At 46.6% G+C, this 18,980-nt stretch overlaps 1 protein-coding gene across 4 annotated transcripts; it reads left to right on the forward strand.

Annotated features, from left to right (window-relative positions):
• The first annotated feature begins 1,360 nt into the window (after window positions 1-1,360).
• LOC128339697 (uncharacterized) lies at window positions 1,361-18,708 on the forward strand. Of its 4 annotated transcripts, none has more exons than XM_053284023.1 (7): window positions 1,361-1,529; window positions 6,223-6,342; window positions 9,338-9,403; window positions 11,655-11,718; window positions 14,579-14,682; window positions 16,056-16,608; window positions 18,505-18,708. In XM_053284023.1, the coding sequence occupies exons 3-6, from the start codon at window positions 9,350-9,352 to the stop codon at window positions 16,605-16,607; spliced, it is 774 nt and encodes a 257-aa protein (XP_053139998.1). In that variant the 5' UTR covers window positions 1,361-1,529; window positions 6,223-6,342; window positions 9,338-9,349; the 3' UTR covers window position 16,608; window positions 18,505-18,708. The 4 variants fall into 4 exon arrangements, with proteins under 4 accessions (XP_053139998.1, XP_053139999.1, XP_053140000.1 ...); XM_053284024.1 differs by lacking the exon at window positions 1,361-1,529 and adding an exon at window positions 3,595-3,610; XM_053284025.1 differs by lacking the exon at window positions 1,361-1,529 and adding an exon at window positions 5,730-5,745.
• The last annotated feature ends 272 nt before the right edge of the window (window positions 18,709-18,980 follow it).

The raw sequence follows: 18,980 nt of genomic DNA on the forward strand, positions 1-18,980 counted from the left end.
TATTCCTGAGCAACCAATTTCCCATTTTAAAGCCAACAAGCTATTTGAATCAGATAACAGTGTCAAAATTTAGAAGAGCTTTGACCCCTGCCTGTTTTAATGCCCTTCCTATGGCTGTATTAGAAAGAAAGCATAAGAAAATACCGTACGTAGCTCAGCTCTGCCGCTGTGGTACAGGTGCCATTGAATCAACCACTCCTTTTTTTAAAATTATTTTTTTATTTTAATAAGACAATACAGAAGCATGAATAGTAAAACTGATACATAATGACATCCATTAACCATCTTTCCAGATATGTAGATAATTAGATGGAGGAGAATGACAAAATTATCTTGATTTGTGAACAGAATAAAATCTGACCATATCATGAAAAAAATCATTAGAATTAGCTTGACCCGCTCCAAGACGAATAATATGGGTCAATTTTCCAGATATGGCAATATGCCACATAGACTGATACCAAGATGTCAAAGACATGGTTTTATGCGTTGTGCGATGGATAATCTAGCCGCAGTTCACATAAAACCTATAAGATCCTTAGACAATAATGCCAAATTAGAATCAACCACTCATGTCCTCCTACAGTATACTGCCTCTTTTATAAGGATATCTGAACTTGTCTTATCACCTCTTTGAAAGTAAAATTTCGAGGCCATACAGATCTATTTTATTTTTAATCCTTACTGTCTGTAAGTACAGTATTATGTTGCAAAAGAATTGTTTTATAGCTTGGTTAATTTGTCTTAGTTATTGTTTCAATTTAATGGCTTGTAAACCAATTGTTTTGTTTTGCTTATTAAATATTCTGCTGGTCAATGACCAAAATAAAGGATTTCATCTTAACTCGGCCTATATTTTGTTTGCTATTTTGTCTAAACTCGGCCTATATTTATACTTCAGTTTAATCTTTTTAAATCAGACTACAATGACTGCATTCACATTGTTCATGCATTTTTCTAGGCGAGTAAATTACTAGGAACCCTTATGAGGATTATTATTACTTTTTAGTCCTGACCTGCCTCCAAGTGCTCAGGGCATCATCACCCCCAATTTTATCCTCACAACAACCCTGTAAGGAAGGTTAGGCTGAGAGATGGAGGTTTGCCCATTCCCAAGAAGTGAGCTTCATGAACAGCATGACCTGATTTGAACCCGGGGGTCCTTGCTCATAATTCAACTACTATGCCACATTAGCTCTCTTGAGACAATCTCTTTGTGCATAAAATGATGTCACAATATAGTATGTACCACATCACTCTGTTACCATAGTTGTTTCATGCCAGTTACCCGGCATGAAACAGGTTATCTTGATGTTATGTGTCTTCTTTGCAAATACATGGACTAGCATTTTGTGGGAAATAGAATTAAAATGACTGAAAGGCAAGTGTGTATACACTCATGGTTCTGGTCTTGAAATACAGGCTGAAATCCTGACTAAATTACTTGATGGAGTTCCTATTGAAATTAAGTAGTTCTTTAGAGAAACTCCTCCTATTGAGTAACCACAGATCCTAGCATGTTAGGATAGGTGGGTGATATCCAGGGATATATTACTGTTTGTGTGATATCACTTGTGCACTTAGCTGCACAAGTACGTGGGGGCGTACCAAGGTTGGAGTGGGCCCAGAAACAAGATTTTAAAATGGGCCCCTTGCTGATACACACACACAAACACACTTCACAATATATAGTGCACTCATACTCACATCCCCATTATGAATACAATGAATATTTATATAGTTATATTTATAATGATATAGTTATAAATATAATTATATTTGTATAGTTCATTGCCAGAACTATGATCTCAGGGAAAACACTGTCAAATGAATGGTGAAGTTCCAAATTAGTTTCTGGTTGATCATGCAGCCTTGTTTGATCTATCTATCCATCCTGCTAATGCATATCCCAGAGATGTTCCTGCCATTGAGTCTCCCCCAAGTGCTGGAGCTGCTTTTTATTATTATTAAATAAAAGATCTTCTAGCTGCTATAGGCTATTGAGGCTACTCCCTCGGAGATGGGATAGGAATGCCGAAGAGGGCTTCACAGACTGAGCAGGCATTGCAAATAATGCTGTTTAATGCAGGGACCAACACCCATCACGTTTGCTGGGAGGGGCTAGGGAGGTCAGTGCAAGAGGAGAACATCCCAACTGTATCCAGGAAGGCTTCCCTCTCACCATCCAAGAGCTTTCAGAGTTGAAGATCCAGACGGCCACTTGATTCCTTACGCAACCAAGAAGCCTTCAGTTGCTCTTTCCCTTTCCCCACCTCCTAGGTCCAAAGGCAGGCAGGTTTAGTTTTGCCCTCTTTCTTTCCCCAGCCACCTCTTTTCCCATCAGGCACATTTCAGGCCGTTCTTTTGGCTCAAAATCTTGACGTTTGGTAGGACTTATTTCCTGAAATCTAAAGTGTATGGAAACAGTGGGGGCTGGGAGGGGGGGGCAGAGGAGAGAGGTGGCCATGACCCCCCACCGATCACCTACTTATCCTGATCCCAGTATCTTGAGGGGAGCAACCATTGATGACAGCGGAAGTAGCAGCTGCTGCTGCTCCACAAGAATCAGTGGTGCCATCCACAGCAGCAGCAGGCTGCGGTAACTTGCAAAACCTTTAAACCCGCGCATGCATTCCAAGCTTCTGGATCTGCCTCCTTCTCTCTCTCTCTCTTCCTCCTGCCAGGCAGGCTACGGGATGCAGAGGAGCTCTGTAGACTACATTTGCCGTCTTGCAGTATGGCTGACAAAACAGACACTGAGCATGCCTGGAGCTTTTTGAGGCACGCTGGGCAATGTAGTGTGAGCTGCTTGTTCACTCGCTTGCTTGCCTGCTGGTGTGGAGCTAAGGTTGGAGGGCTACGATTCCCCACTGCCTGGCTGTTTCTTGCCCCAGCATGCGATGGAGCCAGGCGCTGCCAGCGGAGGGGCCCGCAGAAGCTGTGGGGCCAGGAGGCATTTGTCTCCCTTTGTCTTATTAATGGTACGCCCCTGCTTAGCTGGCATGTTGGCATGATTGTGGATCTATGCTTTGTAATGGAAAGCACAAAATAACCAGGAAGCATCCACCAGAATGCCAGCTAAGGGAGACCATGTCTCAAAATGTCATGATGATTGTGCTATTTTTGTAAAATGGTGATGTTCTAGAATTGCCCCTTAAAAGGACTTTTTGGCTGAAATGCCTTGGGCTTCTATAAAATATACTCACAAGCATCTTAAGATGGGATCTCTTGGTGTTGGCATCTATGCTTTGTAAGCAGGAAGGCAGAATTTTACAGGATTTTTACAACTAACATTAATGTTGGTGTGCTACAAAAAGGTGGAATGTACACTCTGCTTGGGGTGGTTATCTATATATTTAATTATCTTAGGCGTACCCGTCGCTAATCCCATGTGTGGCAGCTCTCACGGGAAAGCTGCTGATTAGCGACGGGGACCATGGCGGGGACGGGGAGGAAGTGGTGGTCTGGCGAACAGCCGCCTGCTGTGGGGGGATAGAGAGAAGCAGCGACCTGGTGAATGGCTGGCCGCGGGGACGGGGAGAAGACAGGCGGACAGGCGAGCGGCCCTGGCAGACAGAAGCAGGGCAGCCGGAGCAGTAGTGAACAGCAGGTGGGCCTGGCAGGCGGGAAGCCACAGCAGCCACCAATGGCAGAAAAGAATATGGGGGCAGGGAAGAAAAAGAAGAAGGTGGCTGCGGGTGGGGGGAGAAGAAGACAGGCAGTGGGGAAGAATGCTGTGGGGGTGGGCAAGCAAAAAGGGGTGGGGGTGGGGGGGACAAGAGGCACAGATGCTCTGCGCCGGATCAGCTAGTTTAATTGATTTTACAAATACAGAAAATTTGAATCATGCCAAGGGCTGTATTAGTTTGGAATCTGTTCTGTTCAGAGACTTTCAGTTACTAACCGGAGGCAGGTGGAGGCAGCAGTGGGGAAAAAATGCAAATGCTGCCAGGAGTAAAGTGGTACCCAGGTTTGGTTTCCTTTATATCAGAAGCTGCCTTATATTGAGTCAGAGCATTGGCCCATCTAGCTCAGTATTGTCTACACTGACTGGCAGCAGCTCTCCAGGATTTCAATCAAGGTTTTTCCCCCAGCCCTACCTGGAGAAGCCAGGGATTGAACTGGGGACCTCCGGCATCCATCCCTTCTCTTTGGAGGATGAGAGAGCCCTGGAGACTTCCGTACTTGTTAGAGCTGCCATCCCATATAAGATCCTCCAGAGAGGGATCGAGAATCCTCAACGTTCCTTTAGCCAACTCACAATTCTCACTTTGCTGCCAGATAGTAGCCCTATTCAGCTGTGATTGAAAAGCTACTGTACTCGCATACAGTGCCTAAAGTGGGGCTGGGAGTCCTGCCCTGGCCCCCCCGTCACTCACCGTAACTCACGTGGGCCACTCACAGTAACAGCGGCATTCATCTGAAGAGGTGAACATCATACCCATGATGGCCAGCCAATGATGGAAACATTGGCCATCACAGATACAGCAGTTGCGTCTTCAGGTGGACGCCACTGTAATTGCGTGTGCCCCACTGCTGGGGGTAAGTGACGGGACAGGGCAGGACTTCTGGCCCCGCTTTACACACTGGATGAGAGTACAGCGTCTTTTCAATCATGTCTGAATGGGGCTTCTATCTCTTTCCAAACTGCAGGCTGCTGCTTTATATACCTAGCCGCCGCCTCCCTCGCCCATCCCTACAATTGCCCCCTACCCTTAGAAGGATAGGAATGCCTGGAGAGGAGAGCTGGTCTTGTGGCAGCAAGCATGACTTGTCCCCTTAGCTAAGCAGGGTCTGCCCTGGTTGCATATGAAAGGGAGACTAGAAGTGTGAGCACTGTAAGAGATTCCCCTCAGGGGACGGAGCCGCTCTGGAAAGGGCAGAAGGTTCCAAGTTCCCTCCCTGGCTTCTCCAAGATAGGGCTGAGGAGATTCCTGCCTGCAACCTTGGAGAAGCCGCTGCCAGTCTGTGAAGACAATACTGAGTCAAATGGACCTATGGTCTGACTCAGTATGTGGCAGCTTCCTATGTTCCCATATCAACCTGCCCATTCACTAAGATGGTCCATGGATGCTCTCCTCTGGGTTTCCCCTCCATCAGAGTTGAGGTGGGTGTGACCAGAGGAAGAGCCTTCTCTGTTGTGGTGCCTCATCTGTGGAAATCTCACCTCAGAGATTTTCTTACCTGGCACATATGCTGCTATATTTTTGGCATCAAGCAAATAATTATTTATTTACTCCCCCAAGCCTCTTAAGGTTTTAGCTTTTAGCTGCCAACCGGAATAGCGGTCTTCACTGCTGTTGTTTTATTGTCATTCTTTTTCTTCATGGTGTCCATGCAATCGGGTTGATGGGGTCTGTGCCTTTGCAGTACCCTCATTTGGAATCTTCTAGAGCTTTGCCTCAGAGCATTGTGGCGGGAACCCCACCCTCATCGTGACGCTATAGCCTAGTCACTGCCTGTCCTCCCTCAGTTCGTCTTCCACCGCTGCAGCGAATAAACTTGAGACAAATCTTTTCTTGGTCTTTGCTTCTTGCTTGATCAAATGAGCTTGTTGCCTTCTTTGGCTTTTTATTCCTTTTCCTTTTCTTATTTTTCCCCACTGATATATTTTAGCATGCTTTTTTTTTTTTTACTGTGTTTTCCACCCACCCACCCCGGCTGCCATCTCCCCTCAGCTGCTACAGTTGGTGTCTTCTTGGCCAGCCTGGGTCAGACGGAGGCTACGTGCTTATGGCCAATAAGGTATAGAATTCCTCTAAACAAATAACTCATTCAAACACAAAGACCAATTCCTAACTATTAGTTCGCACTGAGAAACTGTCAACCACCCATTCTGGCTTATTCATTTGTAATCTGCCTAAGGGATGTTTCCAGATCTCACTTTTCCCCATTCCCCGCACTATTCCCTGAAGGGCTTTTGTGCGGGATTCAGATGTGTGCATTGGGCTTCTGCAGAATCCATTCCTCTGCACTACCTGCTTTTCCTGTCTCTTCATTACCTCAGTGTCTGGCCAGAGAGAAAACACTTTACCCAACAATGTACTTGAGGTATTAGTCAACCAGGGCTGTCCCTGGTGGGGTGTGGGGTCCAGAGCAAATCAGCCAGTGAGGGACCTAGTTAGTTCTAATGGGGGTTAAAAGAGGTCACCCTGTTTGCCATGCCCTAAGAACAGCCCTGTAGGCAACGGACAGCACATTTTTATTTTTTCTTGCTCCCAGGCCTTGGAACAAGCCTAACAAACACCACCAGCCTTGGAAATATTGCTAGACCCACTTGGCTATGAAGAAGAGGAGGTATTTCCTGGAGCTGAGGCAGAAGAAGAAGCCAGCATTCACTGTGTGAGTACCATGAGGGCAACCCATGGAAGGCTTGATTTGAGATGGGGCTCGTGACGACTTAGCTCTGGAACCTGTTATCAACAGTCAGCCCTGTACCCTTCCCAGTAACAAAAAGAGTGCCTCTGGGCACATGCAGAGTGTGTTTCTCTCACTACTGAATAGTCACAGCCAGTCTGTAGAATTTGGGATTGGGAGAGACACATCAGAGAGGGCAAGGCTGCCCAAAGGACCACCTGCTCCCACATGAACGTGCCTGCCAATCTATCTATCTATTTTTCTAAGGAGTACCTATCTCTAATCCCATGCATGGTAGCTCTTGTGAAAGTTCGCAAGCAAGCTGCCAGCAGGGGGGGAAGAAAGTGGCGGTGCCGGCGGACAGGCTTGTGGGCGAGGGGAAAGAAAACGGTGGTGGCAGGCGGGAGAAGAAAAAAATGGCAGTGGGAATTAAAACAGCAGCAGCAGCAGCATGCAGGGAATGAAAACAATGGTTGGTGGGGCTGAGAACAGAGGGAAAACTGAGGTTGGGGGGAGAACTAGAAGCGCAGATGCTATGCACCCAGCCCAGCTAAATATAATAATTATCAGGGGCCCTTTGCAGAATGCCCCTGCTTGCACAGATCAGGTGGGTGGCTGATGGGGAAGACCCTTCTCTGTGGTGGCACCCTGAATTTGAAACTCTTTCCCCAGGACTGCTTGCCTAATGCCTAGCCTGGTAAGCTTCTGGAGCCAGGCTAAGCCTTTTTATAAATTTGCCTAGGTGTGTAATGACTAGAACCTTAAAAGGCCAGGTACGCAGGAATAATGGAAGGGAGGGGGGACAAATGTCCCTGAAGGGCCTGGGAGGCTGCCAAGGTGACCACTCATTTCCCCAGTGTGCCCCCTGCCTCCTGCCTCCACTACCCCTCTCCTACTGTGCTTCCCATTCCTCCTGCTGCCAGGCACACTACCCTGTGCTGGCCACACCCCTTTCCCCTGAGTCAGCATGCGGGTGAAGGGGGCGTGGCCGGCCCTGGGGCTGAATGCACGGCAGCATCTTGCCCTCTCCAGCCAGTGAAGCACTTGCTGTGCACATACTCAGTCTCAGAGGCACTCTCTTTATTCCTGGGAATGTTACAGGTGACGGGAATGATTCTTGAGACTCCAGAGCTAAGTCCCCACAAGTCCCTTCTCAGGTCAAATCAAACCAGCATGCTGACACAGGGGGGAAGGGTGTGGCCATCACAGGGTGGCATACTTGATGGCAGTGACTTCGGGGGTCTTGTCCTGGAGGCCATCGGCAACTTGCTGTGCCTCTGTTAAAGCCCTAAAGAGTTTGGGTCACTTAACAATCAATTGCCTTCTGCAAGGGCAAGTCTTGCTTCACTAACATTTTGGAGTTCTTTGAGAGTGTAGGCAGGCATGTGGATCAAGGTGATCCGGTTAACATGGACTTGGACTTCCAAAAAGTTTTGACAAAGTTCCCCACCAAAGGATCTTGAGTAAACTTAGCAGTCATGGAATCAGGGGACAGGTTCATGTGTGGATCGGTAACTGGTTGAAGGACAGGAAACAGAGAGTAGGAATAAATGGTTTTCACAATGGAGGTAAGTAGTTTTCACAATGGAGGTAAGTAGGAAGTGGGGGTCCCCCAGGGATCTGTACTGGAACCAGTGCTGTTTAACTGGTTCATAAATGAAAACAGCAAAGTGGTCAAATTTGCAGATGACACTAAACTATTTAGGGTAGTGAAATCCACAACAGATTGTGAGAAGCTCCAAAATAATCTTTCCAAACTGGGGGAGTGGGCAACAAAATGGCAAATATGGTTTAGTGTAAGCAAATGTAAAGTGGTGCATATTGGGGCAACTCCCCCCCCAACACCCAACACCCCCCAAACTCCATATTTACGCTGATGGGATCTGAGGTGTCAGTAACTGACCAGGAGAGAGATCTTTGGGTTATGGTGGACAGCTCATTGAAAGTGTCAACTCAGTTCGTGGCAGTGGTTACAATGCCCTTATACAAATCTATGGTGCAGCCACATCTGGAGTATTGCGTACAGTTTTGGTCACCATATCTTAAGAAGTATATTGTAGAACTGGAAAAGGTGCAGAAGAGGGCAACCAAGTTGATCAGGGGCCTGGAGCACCTTCCTTATGAAGCAAGGCTACAGCAACTGGGGCTCTTTAGTTTGGAAAAGAGGCGATATGATTGAGGTGTATAAAATTATGGAAATTCTCCACTAATAAAAATTAGTGGAGAGTGTGGACAGAGAGAAATTTTTCTCCCTCTCTCACAACACTAGAACCAGGGGTCATCCCATGAAACTAAGCTTGGGAAATTTAGGACCAACAAGACGAAGTACTTTTTCACACAGTGCATAATAAGAATTCCATAGATTATTTGCCATGCGATATGGTGATGGCCACCAGCTTGGATGGCTCTAAAAGGGGCTGAGACAAACTCATGGATGACAGAGGCGAGATGCCTCTAAATACCAGTTGCAGGGAAGCAACAGCAGGAGATAGGGCATGCCCTCACCTCTTGCCTGTGGGCTCCCCCAGAGGCATCTGGTGGGCTACTGTGTGAAACAGGACGCTGGACTAGATAGGTGTTGGGCCTGATCCAGCAGGTCTCTTGTTATGTTCAGATTCCACAGAAAGGGAGAGAGAGAGAAACCATTTGTTTCTCCTATCCTCCCCCCGCCCCCGTCCAATAATAAAACATGACTACTAGCTCAGGCCAACCATTTATTTTTGGACTGTGTGTTGAGTAACAATCGGTGAGATCATCATCACCTTCAAAGTCCTCTTCAGGCATCTGACTCCCCAAAAAGCCTCCTCAAGGAGTGAACTTGGGTTGAGTAAAATTTGGAGTGGTTTACCAGCTCCAAAAATGAAAGGATATATACAGTAGTGGCTGCCATGATACTGGAATTATAAAAACAACCACAATTGGCTATGGGAAGAAGTCTTCTCTTAGCAAAATTCTCCCTCTCTATTAACCTTTGGTTTAGGTTTGCCTGCTAATGGATTTTGCGAAGTGTCCAGACTCTGTGGAGGGACTAAGACACAAATTCATGGTAAATAACTCGTTTTCACCCTCAATTATTCATTCTTTCATTCTACACATATTTTTTATCTTTCTTTCATTCTACACATTCTTTCATTCTACACATATTTTTCTTATAATCTTATATAATCTTTATTCTATAAGAAATACAGCTTATTTATATTATATTGTTATAGTATATGAAATGCAGCTTATTTATAAACAAAATGTGGCTTCAGTTTAATATTATCTGATGTTCAGAATTCAGGCGAATAGGACTGCCAGATCTTAAGAAAAGGAGTAAAAATAAAATGGGTAGTATTTCTTTGGTACCCTGCCCTTCCACCAGGTTTTTAGGGTAGCATGCATGATCCTGTATTTTATTCTCACAACAACCCTGCAAGGGGGGCTGGGTTAAGAGATGGTGACTGGTGCGAGGTCACTCAGGAAGCTTTCTGGACAAGTGGGAGTCTGAATCTGGGCCTTCCTAGTCATGAGTCCAACCACTAGACAACCCTAGCATGCTCTTCTAAATGCCATATTGTCTTTATATAAATAAATAATTTCCAAATTGTGTGCTGGGACATCCTGTAGTAGTTTATGGCAAGAGAGTTGTATATATGTCATAACAAACATTGTTGCCTGCCTCTGTGTGTGTGTGTGTGTGTGTGTGTGTGTGTGTAAATAGCAGCTGTGTATGGAGGGAGTGGGGCATGGCTCAATCAAGATCAGGACTGTGACATGGGGAGAAGGGGTCCCTCCAGGGCAAACAGCAACTTCTGGGTGTACAATCTTTGCCATGTTTGTGGCATGAAGGAAAAAGATTGCATAACTTTGTCCTGGAGGTTCCAGACCCATCAACCCCAGCAGTCCAATGGCCAAAACCTGCATAGTGAAGGGCTATGAAATATTATTATTAAATATGGACTTGAAGCTTCACTGATACTTATGGGAATTCAGGAAAAGTTACAAGATTCAAAGACATAAGGCTACAATACTCTGAACACTTACGTGGGCGTTAGGGCCAGACTAGATGTGTGACAATGGAGATACTGTATGTGAATCCCTCACTATCTCCTAAAAATAGTGATGTATTCCTTCTTGCACCCATGGGGAGGGCAATTCAGATCAGGCCCATGGTACGGGGGAGGGAGATAAACTCTTTTGTTCCTATGCAGTTTTCACAGTGACCCATGCCATGCTCCTATTTGCATGGGGCGGGTCGGTCCAGCACTTTTGTGAGACTTGACTTCTCCCATTTTTTGGTTGCCTTCTAAAATGGTACCTGTTTGACATCTGTGATGATGATTACTAAGAGCAAGGGAGCTATGCTTTTTTACTCCAAAAGTATGTTTTAATTAATTAATATGCACAAATTTCCCACCCCTACTTTTCAAAACCTCCAGTCAGCCCAACTCAAAGTTCCCTCGATTTTGCAAAACAGAACCAACAGACTTTCAAATTCCCTTTCCTCCAAAACGAAACAAACAATTCTTTCTCAAAAGTGAAACTAACGTACGGCAGGATTGAACTCTTGACCCTGCCAGATTTTTTCGAACACAGGGTCTTGCAAGCATTGTATACATATTGAGGTGCTTCACATGATACGTGAATGGCTTAGCCCATTCCCCCCTGCACACAAGCAGTCGCTTGTTCTTGAGTGGCCACATTGGCCGCCCAGACAACTGGCTGCTCCAGTCAGGCATTTTTGCACCCGGCCACGGCTCCAGTTGGTGCTCCGGGGGAAGGGGAAAGGGGGTGCTGCCATGCGGCGCCCTGACCCCCCGAAACCCCAGGAAGGCACCGCGTGAGTACGTGGTGACTTCCTGGGACCCCTCCTCCCGTCTCCCCCCTACCCCGAGTGTGTCAGCCGCGGCTGCAAGCAGCTGCAGCTAACACACGATCAAACGGACGAGGTTAACAGAGCGCTCGCTTCATTAACCTTGTTTAGGGGTAGGGTTTTTTAGGTGGGCTAGCCGCCAGAGAACCACCAGGCTCAGCCGTGAGCCTGGTGGTTCTCATGGTTGCTCAAAACCAGGCTGGGTTGCCCAGTTTTGAGCAATCATGTGAATAGCCTCATAGTCTATTTACCACAATGAAGAGGTTTGGGAATATTAATGCAATTTATAATTCATTTAGAATACAAGGGCTTATTTACAAAAACCAAGCGGTCTAGGCCTCGTTCCTCCACAGGGGCTGACAGAATATATATGCAGCAGCTAGTTTTCATTCTGTTATATATATGCTTTTGCACACTTACGATGTTCTTCTATCTGAAACAGAGTGTGCTCTACATGCCCACGGACAGACTCCTGGAAAAAACAGGCCACATGGCTCATCAAATAGGTTTGTACATTTTTTGGTAACTTAACTACTTCAGACAGTAGCAACTTTATTAATTGCTGCATGTCCAGATGCTTTTTTTTTTTAACTTAGGGAGAAAACAGGTCGAGACACCACAAAGGAAAAACAGGCAAAAGGTGAATTGCACCATGTTGCAAAGCAGGCAAAAATTGTTAGAACATATGAAACTGGGCTCAAGATATGGGTTATAATATAGATATGGCTGCTTGGGGAAAATTATGGAAAACTGATTTAAAGTTTATTGCATGTTATACTTTAAAAGAAAATTATTATAAGATGATGTATAGGTGGTATCTCACACTGAAAAATTAGCAGTAATGTATAAAAATGTTTCAAACAAATGTTGGAAATGTGGACAATGTGAAGGAACTTTTTCCATATTTATTTATTTATTTATTTTACATTTTTATCCCACTCTTCCTCCAAGGAGCCCAGAGCGGTGTACTACATACTTAAGTTTCTCCTCACAACAACCCTGTGAAGTAGGTTAGGCTGAGAGAGAAGTGACTGGCCCAGAGTCACCCAGCTAGTATCATGGCTGAAGGGGGATTTGAACTCGGGCCTCCCCGGTCCTAGTCCAGCACTCTAACCACTACACCATGCTGGCTAAGGCTTTTGGGGATATGATAGACAATGAGTTGAAGAAAATCTTTAAAGTGACATTTCTTAAGAGGCCAGAATCTTTCCTGCTGGGAATAACTCAAAGAGAGTTCTCCAGAAAAAAATTAACATTTTTAATGTATGCAACCATAGCGACCAGGATAGTATACGCGCAGAAATTGAAAGACACTAAATTGCCCTCAAAAGAAGACTGGTTGATAAAATTTTTGGAATATACTGAGATGGCAAAGCTTACAGCTTTGAATGTTTTAAAGAAGATTGGGAACCATTTTTGCTTTACTTAAAGAATTATTTTTCTAATATAGATTTTTCAGCAGGGTTTGAAATATAGTAATAACAGGAGGTTGGGTTGAGTAAAATTGAGTAGTATTGTGGAGTATGTATGTTTTGAATTATTATAACAATGGTTTATATGTATAGTTATTGTGAACCGCGCAGACAGGCAAGCGGGAAGTCAATATTTACTTATGGGTAGAATTAGATAAATGAATGTAATTTGAACGTAAAAGTTATTGTAAAATCCAATAAAAATTTAAAATGCAAAAAAAGAGAACATATGAAACGGCCTTAGACTCAGGGGCGGAGCCACCATTGGGCGAATGGGTGCAAAGAACCCAGGCCGCGCCCAATCAGGGGCTGCGCCTCGTGGCCCCAACACGCCCCCTGCATCTGATGTCAGACACCGGGGTGCTGGTTTAGCTCCCGAGCAGGGGCTGTGTGGCCCCCATTTGGGAGTTCAATGGCTGCTGCATTCACGGTGCAGCCAGGAGCGGCTCTTCTCTGCCTTTAAGGCAGGGAAGAGCCACTCCTGGCTGTGCTGCGAACGCAGCGCCAGCCCAAGTCTAGCTCCCAAAGGGCTGCGCAGCTGGCACTGTGTTCGCAGGGAAACTGTGTTGCCTTAAGACAGGGAAGAGTTGCTCCTGGCTGCGCTGCAAACAGCCCCAGTCTAGCTCCCGAAGGGGCCACACAGCTCTGGCTGGACTCCAACTCCCAAACAGAGCTGCGTGGCTCTGTTCAGGAGCCAGACCACACCCCACCGCCACATCAGACATGGGGGGGGGTGAGTGGGGCCACCGCCGTAGCCGCACACAGGCGCTGGCGGTCAGGCTCCACGCCTGCTTAGACTGAATCAGACTGTTGGTCCAGCCAGGCCAGTGTTATTCATTGTAAGGCCCGGGGGCCAGTAAGGCCCTGGGGGTCCAAGAGAGGCCCCCTGAGTAATTGTTGATTGGGCCTGTGTGAAGCTTCAGCCAAAGCTGAACCTCAGTATTCGCGGGGGTTCGATTCTCCATAATTACCGCAGATACATAAACTGTGAACACTGAGTCATTGGGGCAATGGGATTGCGGGGGTTCGGTAACCGGAGGTCCAGAAATTGCTCCAAAACGGGGGAGGAGGTTTTAAAGGGCAAAATAAAGTGCCCTCCAATGGTCTTTGGGCCTCTAGTGATCCAGCAATGCCCTGCAGAAGTTGGAAATAGTCCTTTTAAAAGTATTTCCCCACAATTTTCCTCTGGGTTTTGAAGTAAATGAGCCACAAAATGGCTCCGTTTCCAAAAAAAGGCAACTGGGAATGACCTCCACGGTCATTTCTGGCTGCCTCCAACCTGCAGATATGTGGAATTAACCCCTTGTGGGCCAGGTTTTTTTGAACGTGTATGCCAAGGTCGGGTGTCAATCACCCAACCGCAGATACGCGAAACCGCAGATCGTGGATCTGCTTACAGCGAGGTCCACCTGTACTCTGCATAGTCTCCCTGACACAGCACCATGAGGAGATGACTCTTCTCACCACCCAGTGCTGCTTTGCCCACTGCCAGTGGGGCTCCTTTAAGGGAAACGGAGCCCTCTAGAGCCCATGCACCATTTTGGAAGGTGTGCTGGGAAGTGTAGCCCTTCCCAGTGTTTTCCCCACAGAGCTCTTACAAGTGGGCTCTGTCTCTCTTAAAGGGCCCTCCCAGCACTGAGAAAAGTGCAGTGCTGCGTGGAGGGTCGGCACAGTGGGAAATGACTCTCACATTGAAGGGTTTTAGCCAAAGTGGCCCCTGCTTGAGAAATAGTGAGGATCAAGGCTGTGATTGCCTACTCTGACAATGCCCATTAAATGAGTCTTGAGCTATACAAAAGCCTCAAGAAAGGATAATCTCCTCAAGTTGCATTTTGCATGGCTATAGCAATATAATAAAGAAGGGAATCCCCTTTTGCCCTCTGGTTCATGGCAGGTGAAAGGCGAGGCAGAAGAAACTGCACCAGAGGAGCCTTCAGTGTCATTAGTACCACGGGCTCCATGAAGCTGCGGAAGAGAAGTACAAGCCTTCAACACAAGGTGCCCCAAGGTTGCTCTTTTGTTTGGTGAAACGGGGGAGAGGGGTACAAGACCTGGGTATGTGCAGGAATACAGTGAAAAGATAAGAAGGGTTCGGGACGGATCTCTACTCCGAAGCAAACTAGCATCTGTAATAGGGGGACAATAATAATACTGGCAACTGTACATCTTGGAGTTGTTGTAAGGATGATGTACTTAAAGGTCTTTGAAGGCTAAAGCCGTATGCTGCGCAGTAAGCTAGGTGAAGAGACAGTAATTGACCTGAGGTCACCAGTAGGCTTTGTGTCTGAAGAGTCAAATCAATGCTTCTTCTTGCCCAACACTTTGGCCTGGTGATGTAGAAAGGATATGTAGAGCTGCTTTATTCTGAGCCTGATCAATATCATCACTCACCTAACCCACTATTATATACCAGGGCTAAAACTGGAAGGCTTCACTTGGGACACATGAAACTGTCATATACTGAGTCAGATCATCTGTCTATCTAGTTCAGCCTTTTTTACACGGACTGGCAGCAGGTCTCCAGGGCTTCTGACCAGTCTTTCCCAGCCCTGCCTGGAGATGCTGGCTAACATACTGCACAGTGTTCCATCTGTTTTAGGAACATAGGAAACTGCCATATACTGAGTCAGGCCATTGGTCTATCTAGCTCAGTATTGTCTTCACAGACTGGCAGCGGCTTCTTCAAGGTTGCAGGCAGGAATCTCTCTCAGCCCTATCTTGGAGAAGCCAGGGAGGGAACTTGAAACCTTCTGCTCTTCCCAGAGCGGCTTCATCCTTTGTCTAAGGGGAATATCTTGCAGTGCTCACACATCAAGTCTCCCATTCATATGCAACCGGGGCAGACCCTGCTTAGCTAAAGGGACAAGTCATGCTTGCTACCACTAGACCAGCTCTCCTCTCCCAAGAGAGGAAAACATTTTGTAACAGAACATGCATATAGTTGCACAAGAGTGCTTTTGCACAAACTGCAATAATTATGCATGCACAATTGTGTATTGGACAGCTATTTTTTCCAGTGGCTGTCCATCACACATCTGCATTTTCAAAATTCCTGAACTGTGCACAAGAGCTCTCTTGTGCAACTGCATGCATGTTCCATTACAAGGCAAATTGAACATTTTGCGGTATGTCAGCCACTGAGACCTTTTACTTGCAAAGCATGTGCTCTTTCATCTTGCTACTTGCAAAGCACTGAGCTGTTTCATCCGGCTACATGTCATAAAACCACCTGGAAACCGCATGCTATGTAAGTGCACCATTGACAAAGTGTTTTGGATGTTTCTTTTCCCTCACTCACTCTCAATCAACTTGCATAAATAAGGATGTCTTCGTATTTATGTGGGATGGTGTTTAGTGTTGTTTTCTTGTAGCTTCCAGATTGTTTGGTTAGACAATGGGAAGACCTGTCCACTCCCCCTGATTGTAATTTGGACACTCCTAATGACTGGAAACATCAAAGAATGAACTCTCCCGTTGCACACATGACAGTACTGGAAGACCCCAAATCCTTCCAAATGGCTGCAGCATGGGTCCCTCCATCAACAGGAAGGCACAACGACATTGACATGGAACCAACCAGTGACTTCCAAAGAGACAGTGAAAGCCTCCAAACAGGCATATTGCCTAATCTGCCCCAAAGGGCTGCAAGGACCTCTGAGCTTCCCAAGGGGTTGGGGCCCTTTGCTGATGGACTGGGGAGGATGCCTGATCACTTCTTGCTCATGGAGATCGAACAATCAGAATCTACAGAACGTCTGCCAGATCCAGTGGTGGCTCCTTCACCAAAGTCTTTGCTAGCAGAGCCCGGTGGTGACATCATAATGCACGATGAATCAAGAATCAGGAAGTCGAAAGAGATATCAATTCTAGAGCGCGTTGGGGAGACACTGCGACAAAAGAAACTGCGTGCAACCCAGCTTTGAGGTAGGAAGTGGGCTCATGGCTGATATTATGTTAATAATACATAAAGGTCATGCACATGACCATTTTCGGTGGGTGGGGTGGGTGTGGGGGGGAAGGCAAGATCGATCCTACCACCCTTCTAAGATGGTCTGGCTTTTTGTGCGTGGCATGCATGCCGCACACAATCCACACTGCCCTGAGCACTGGAGGCTGGGAAAATGAGTCCCAGCCTCCAAGAATCCCAAAATGCATTGCACTGCTCATGGGGGATTCCCCTGTGAGTTGGGTGCTTTAGGTATGCCTAGAGTATGCCCTTTACCCTCGTACCTGGGGTAAAGGGTGTGCTCATGCCTTTTAGCCCAGGTTAAAGCCGGGTTAAAAACTTGGCAGGTGGAGCAGGCAGTGCAGGGATTGGCCCCAATCCCAGCACTTCACATGAGCAGCCAAGCCTAGGCAGGGCTGCCCAAGCCTGGTTTGGGCCACTCGGGTGAACAGCCTATTAATGCAATCATGTTATGTTAACACGTGTAGTTAGCACATGGACACTGGTATAAAACCTAGGCTGTCCTTTGCAATCACCTTGTCAGCTGTGCATGTAGATGGCTGTGGTCTCTGCTAGGCCTCCATGAATCTGGCTGACCTCTTTTAAAGCACTTTTAAAGCCATCCAAAACAATGACCATCATCACATCTTGTGGCATGAGTTCCAGAAGACCATTATGTGTTGTGTGAAGTAGGGGTGTGCATGGTCCGGCGGGCCCCCAGTCCGGCAGAGGGGGGACTGTTTCTTTAAGCGGGGGGTGGTAGTACTTACCCCCCCCCGCTGCTCTTCCCCCTCCGGCGCTGGTCCATTGAAAAATCTTCTTGGGGCGGCAGAGTTCCTCCCTGCCGCCCCTGCCCCCATCGTCGTTTGTATTAGGCTTCAAAGAGATGAGCTTTGTAAAAACTTTGTAAAGGCTGAAAAGAGACGAGCGCTAGCGGCGCGCATGCGCCCTCCTCTCGGCGCGCACGCTCGTCTATGACACTGCCGCGTGTGCGCCGCATACGTCACGGCGCGTGCGCAGCAGCGCCAGAGATGAGCGCACACGCCGAGAGGAGGGCGCATGCGCGCTGCTAGCGCTCGTCTCTTTTCAGCCTTTACAAAGTTTAAAGCCTTTACAAAGTTTTTACAAAGCTCGTCTCTTTGAAGCCTAATACAAACAATGACGGGGGCAGGGGCGGCAGGGAGGAACTCTGCTGCCCCAAGAAGATTTTTCAACGGACCAGCGCCGGAGGGGGAAGAGCGACGGGGGCGAGGTAAGTACTACCACCTCCACCCCCCGCTTAAAGAAACAGTCCCCCGCCCATCCGGACCGCTGGACCTCCGGACCGGTCCGGCGATCTGTTCTATTGTGCCAGACCGAACCGTGCACACTCCTAGTGTGAAGAAGTATTTTCTTCTTTTTAATCTACTGCCAATTCCATCAGGTGACCCTTAGTGCTAGTAGCATAAGAAACAAATAAAAATGTCTCTTTGTCCATGTTCTCTATACCATAATGATTTTATAAGCTGCTATCATATTTAAGAACATAAGAACAGCCCTGCTGGATCAGGCTCAAGGCCCATCTAGTCCAGCACCCTGGTTCACACGGTGGCCCACCAGATGCCTTCAGGAAGCTCACAGGCAGGGGGTGCGAGCTTGCCCCTTTTCCTGCCATTGCTCCCCTGCAACTGGTATTTAGCGGCATCTTGCCTCTGAGGCTAGACGTGGCCTATAGCCACCAGACTAGTAGCCATTGATAGACCTGTCCTCCATGACTTTGTCTACGTTCCATAAGTTAATTATGCGCTATGTGAAGTCCTAGTACTTCCTCTTATTGGTCCTAAATATTAGGAAGCAGTGTTGTTCTACAGATTGCAAATGTTCTCTTTTTAAAGGAGGAGTATGGCTGGAAATTGCTCACAACGGTGCCTTCCATTTTTGCAGTGATGCTGAAATGACTCATCGGGCTCCATGCATTCTTTTGTTCTTTTGGTTTGCTTGACTCTGCTGTGCGCAAATAGATTTTCACAACTTCACAAATCGTCACGCTTTAAAATAGCTCCAGCAAAATAAAACATAAGTTGTGGAAGAAGACAGTGGTTGGCTGAGTGTTACTTTAATGGAGGTAGACAGGCTAATCTCCTTGGGCATAAATGTTACTTTGACATGTTACTGGGATTAAAATGAAGCCCTTCATGCACCTACTGGAACTTTATATCCTGCTCTTAAATGTAGAGGGTTGCTAAAGCAAGGTACAACAAAAATCTTGAAAATGCAACCATGATTAAGAGAAAACATAATAAAAATATTATAACGGTAGATTATAGTAGATGAACAGAAGATGAAATCAAGATAACTGTTGTTAAAAGCT

The sequence above is a fragment of the Hemicordylus capensis genome, chromosome 1 (assembly GCF_027244095.1).
Source record: "Hemicordylus capensis ecotype Gifberg chromosome 1, rHemCap1.1.pri, whole genome shotgun sequence".
Lineage (NCBI taxonomy): Eukaryota > Metazoa > Chordata > Lepidosauria > Squamata > Cordylidae > Hemicordylus > Hemicordylus capensis.

Coding starts and splice junctions, on each gene's coding strand:
- LOC128339697 (XM_053284023.1), top strand. CDS start 9,350: ATGGATTTTGCGAAGTGTCCAGACTCTGTGGAGGGACTAAGACACAAA. Junction 11,719..14,578: donor CCACATGGCTCATCAAATAG/GTTTGTACATTT, acceptor GGTTCATGGCAG/GTGAAAGGCGAGGCAGAAGA. Junction 14,683..16,055: donor GTACAAGCCTTCAACACAAG/GTGCCCCAAGGT, acceptor GTTTTCTTGTAG/CTTCCAGATTGTTTGGTTAG.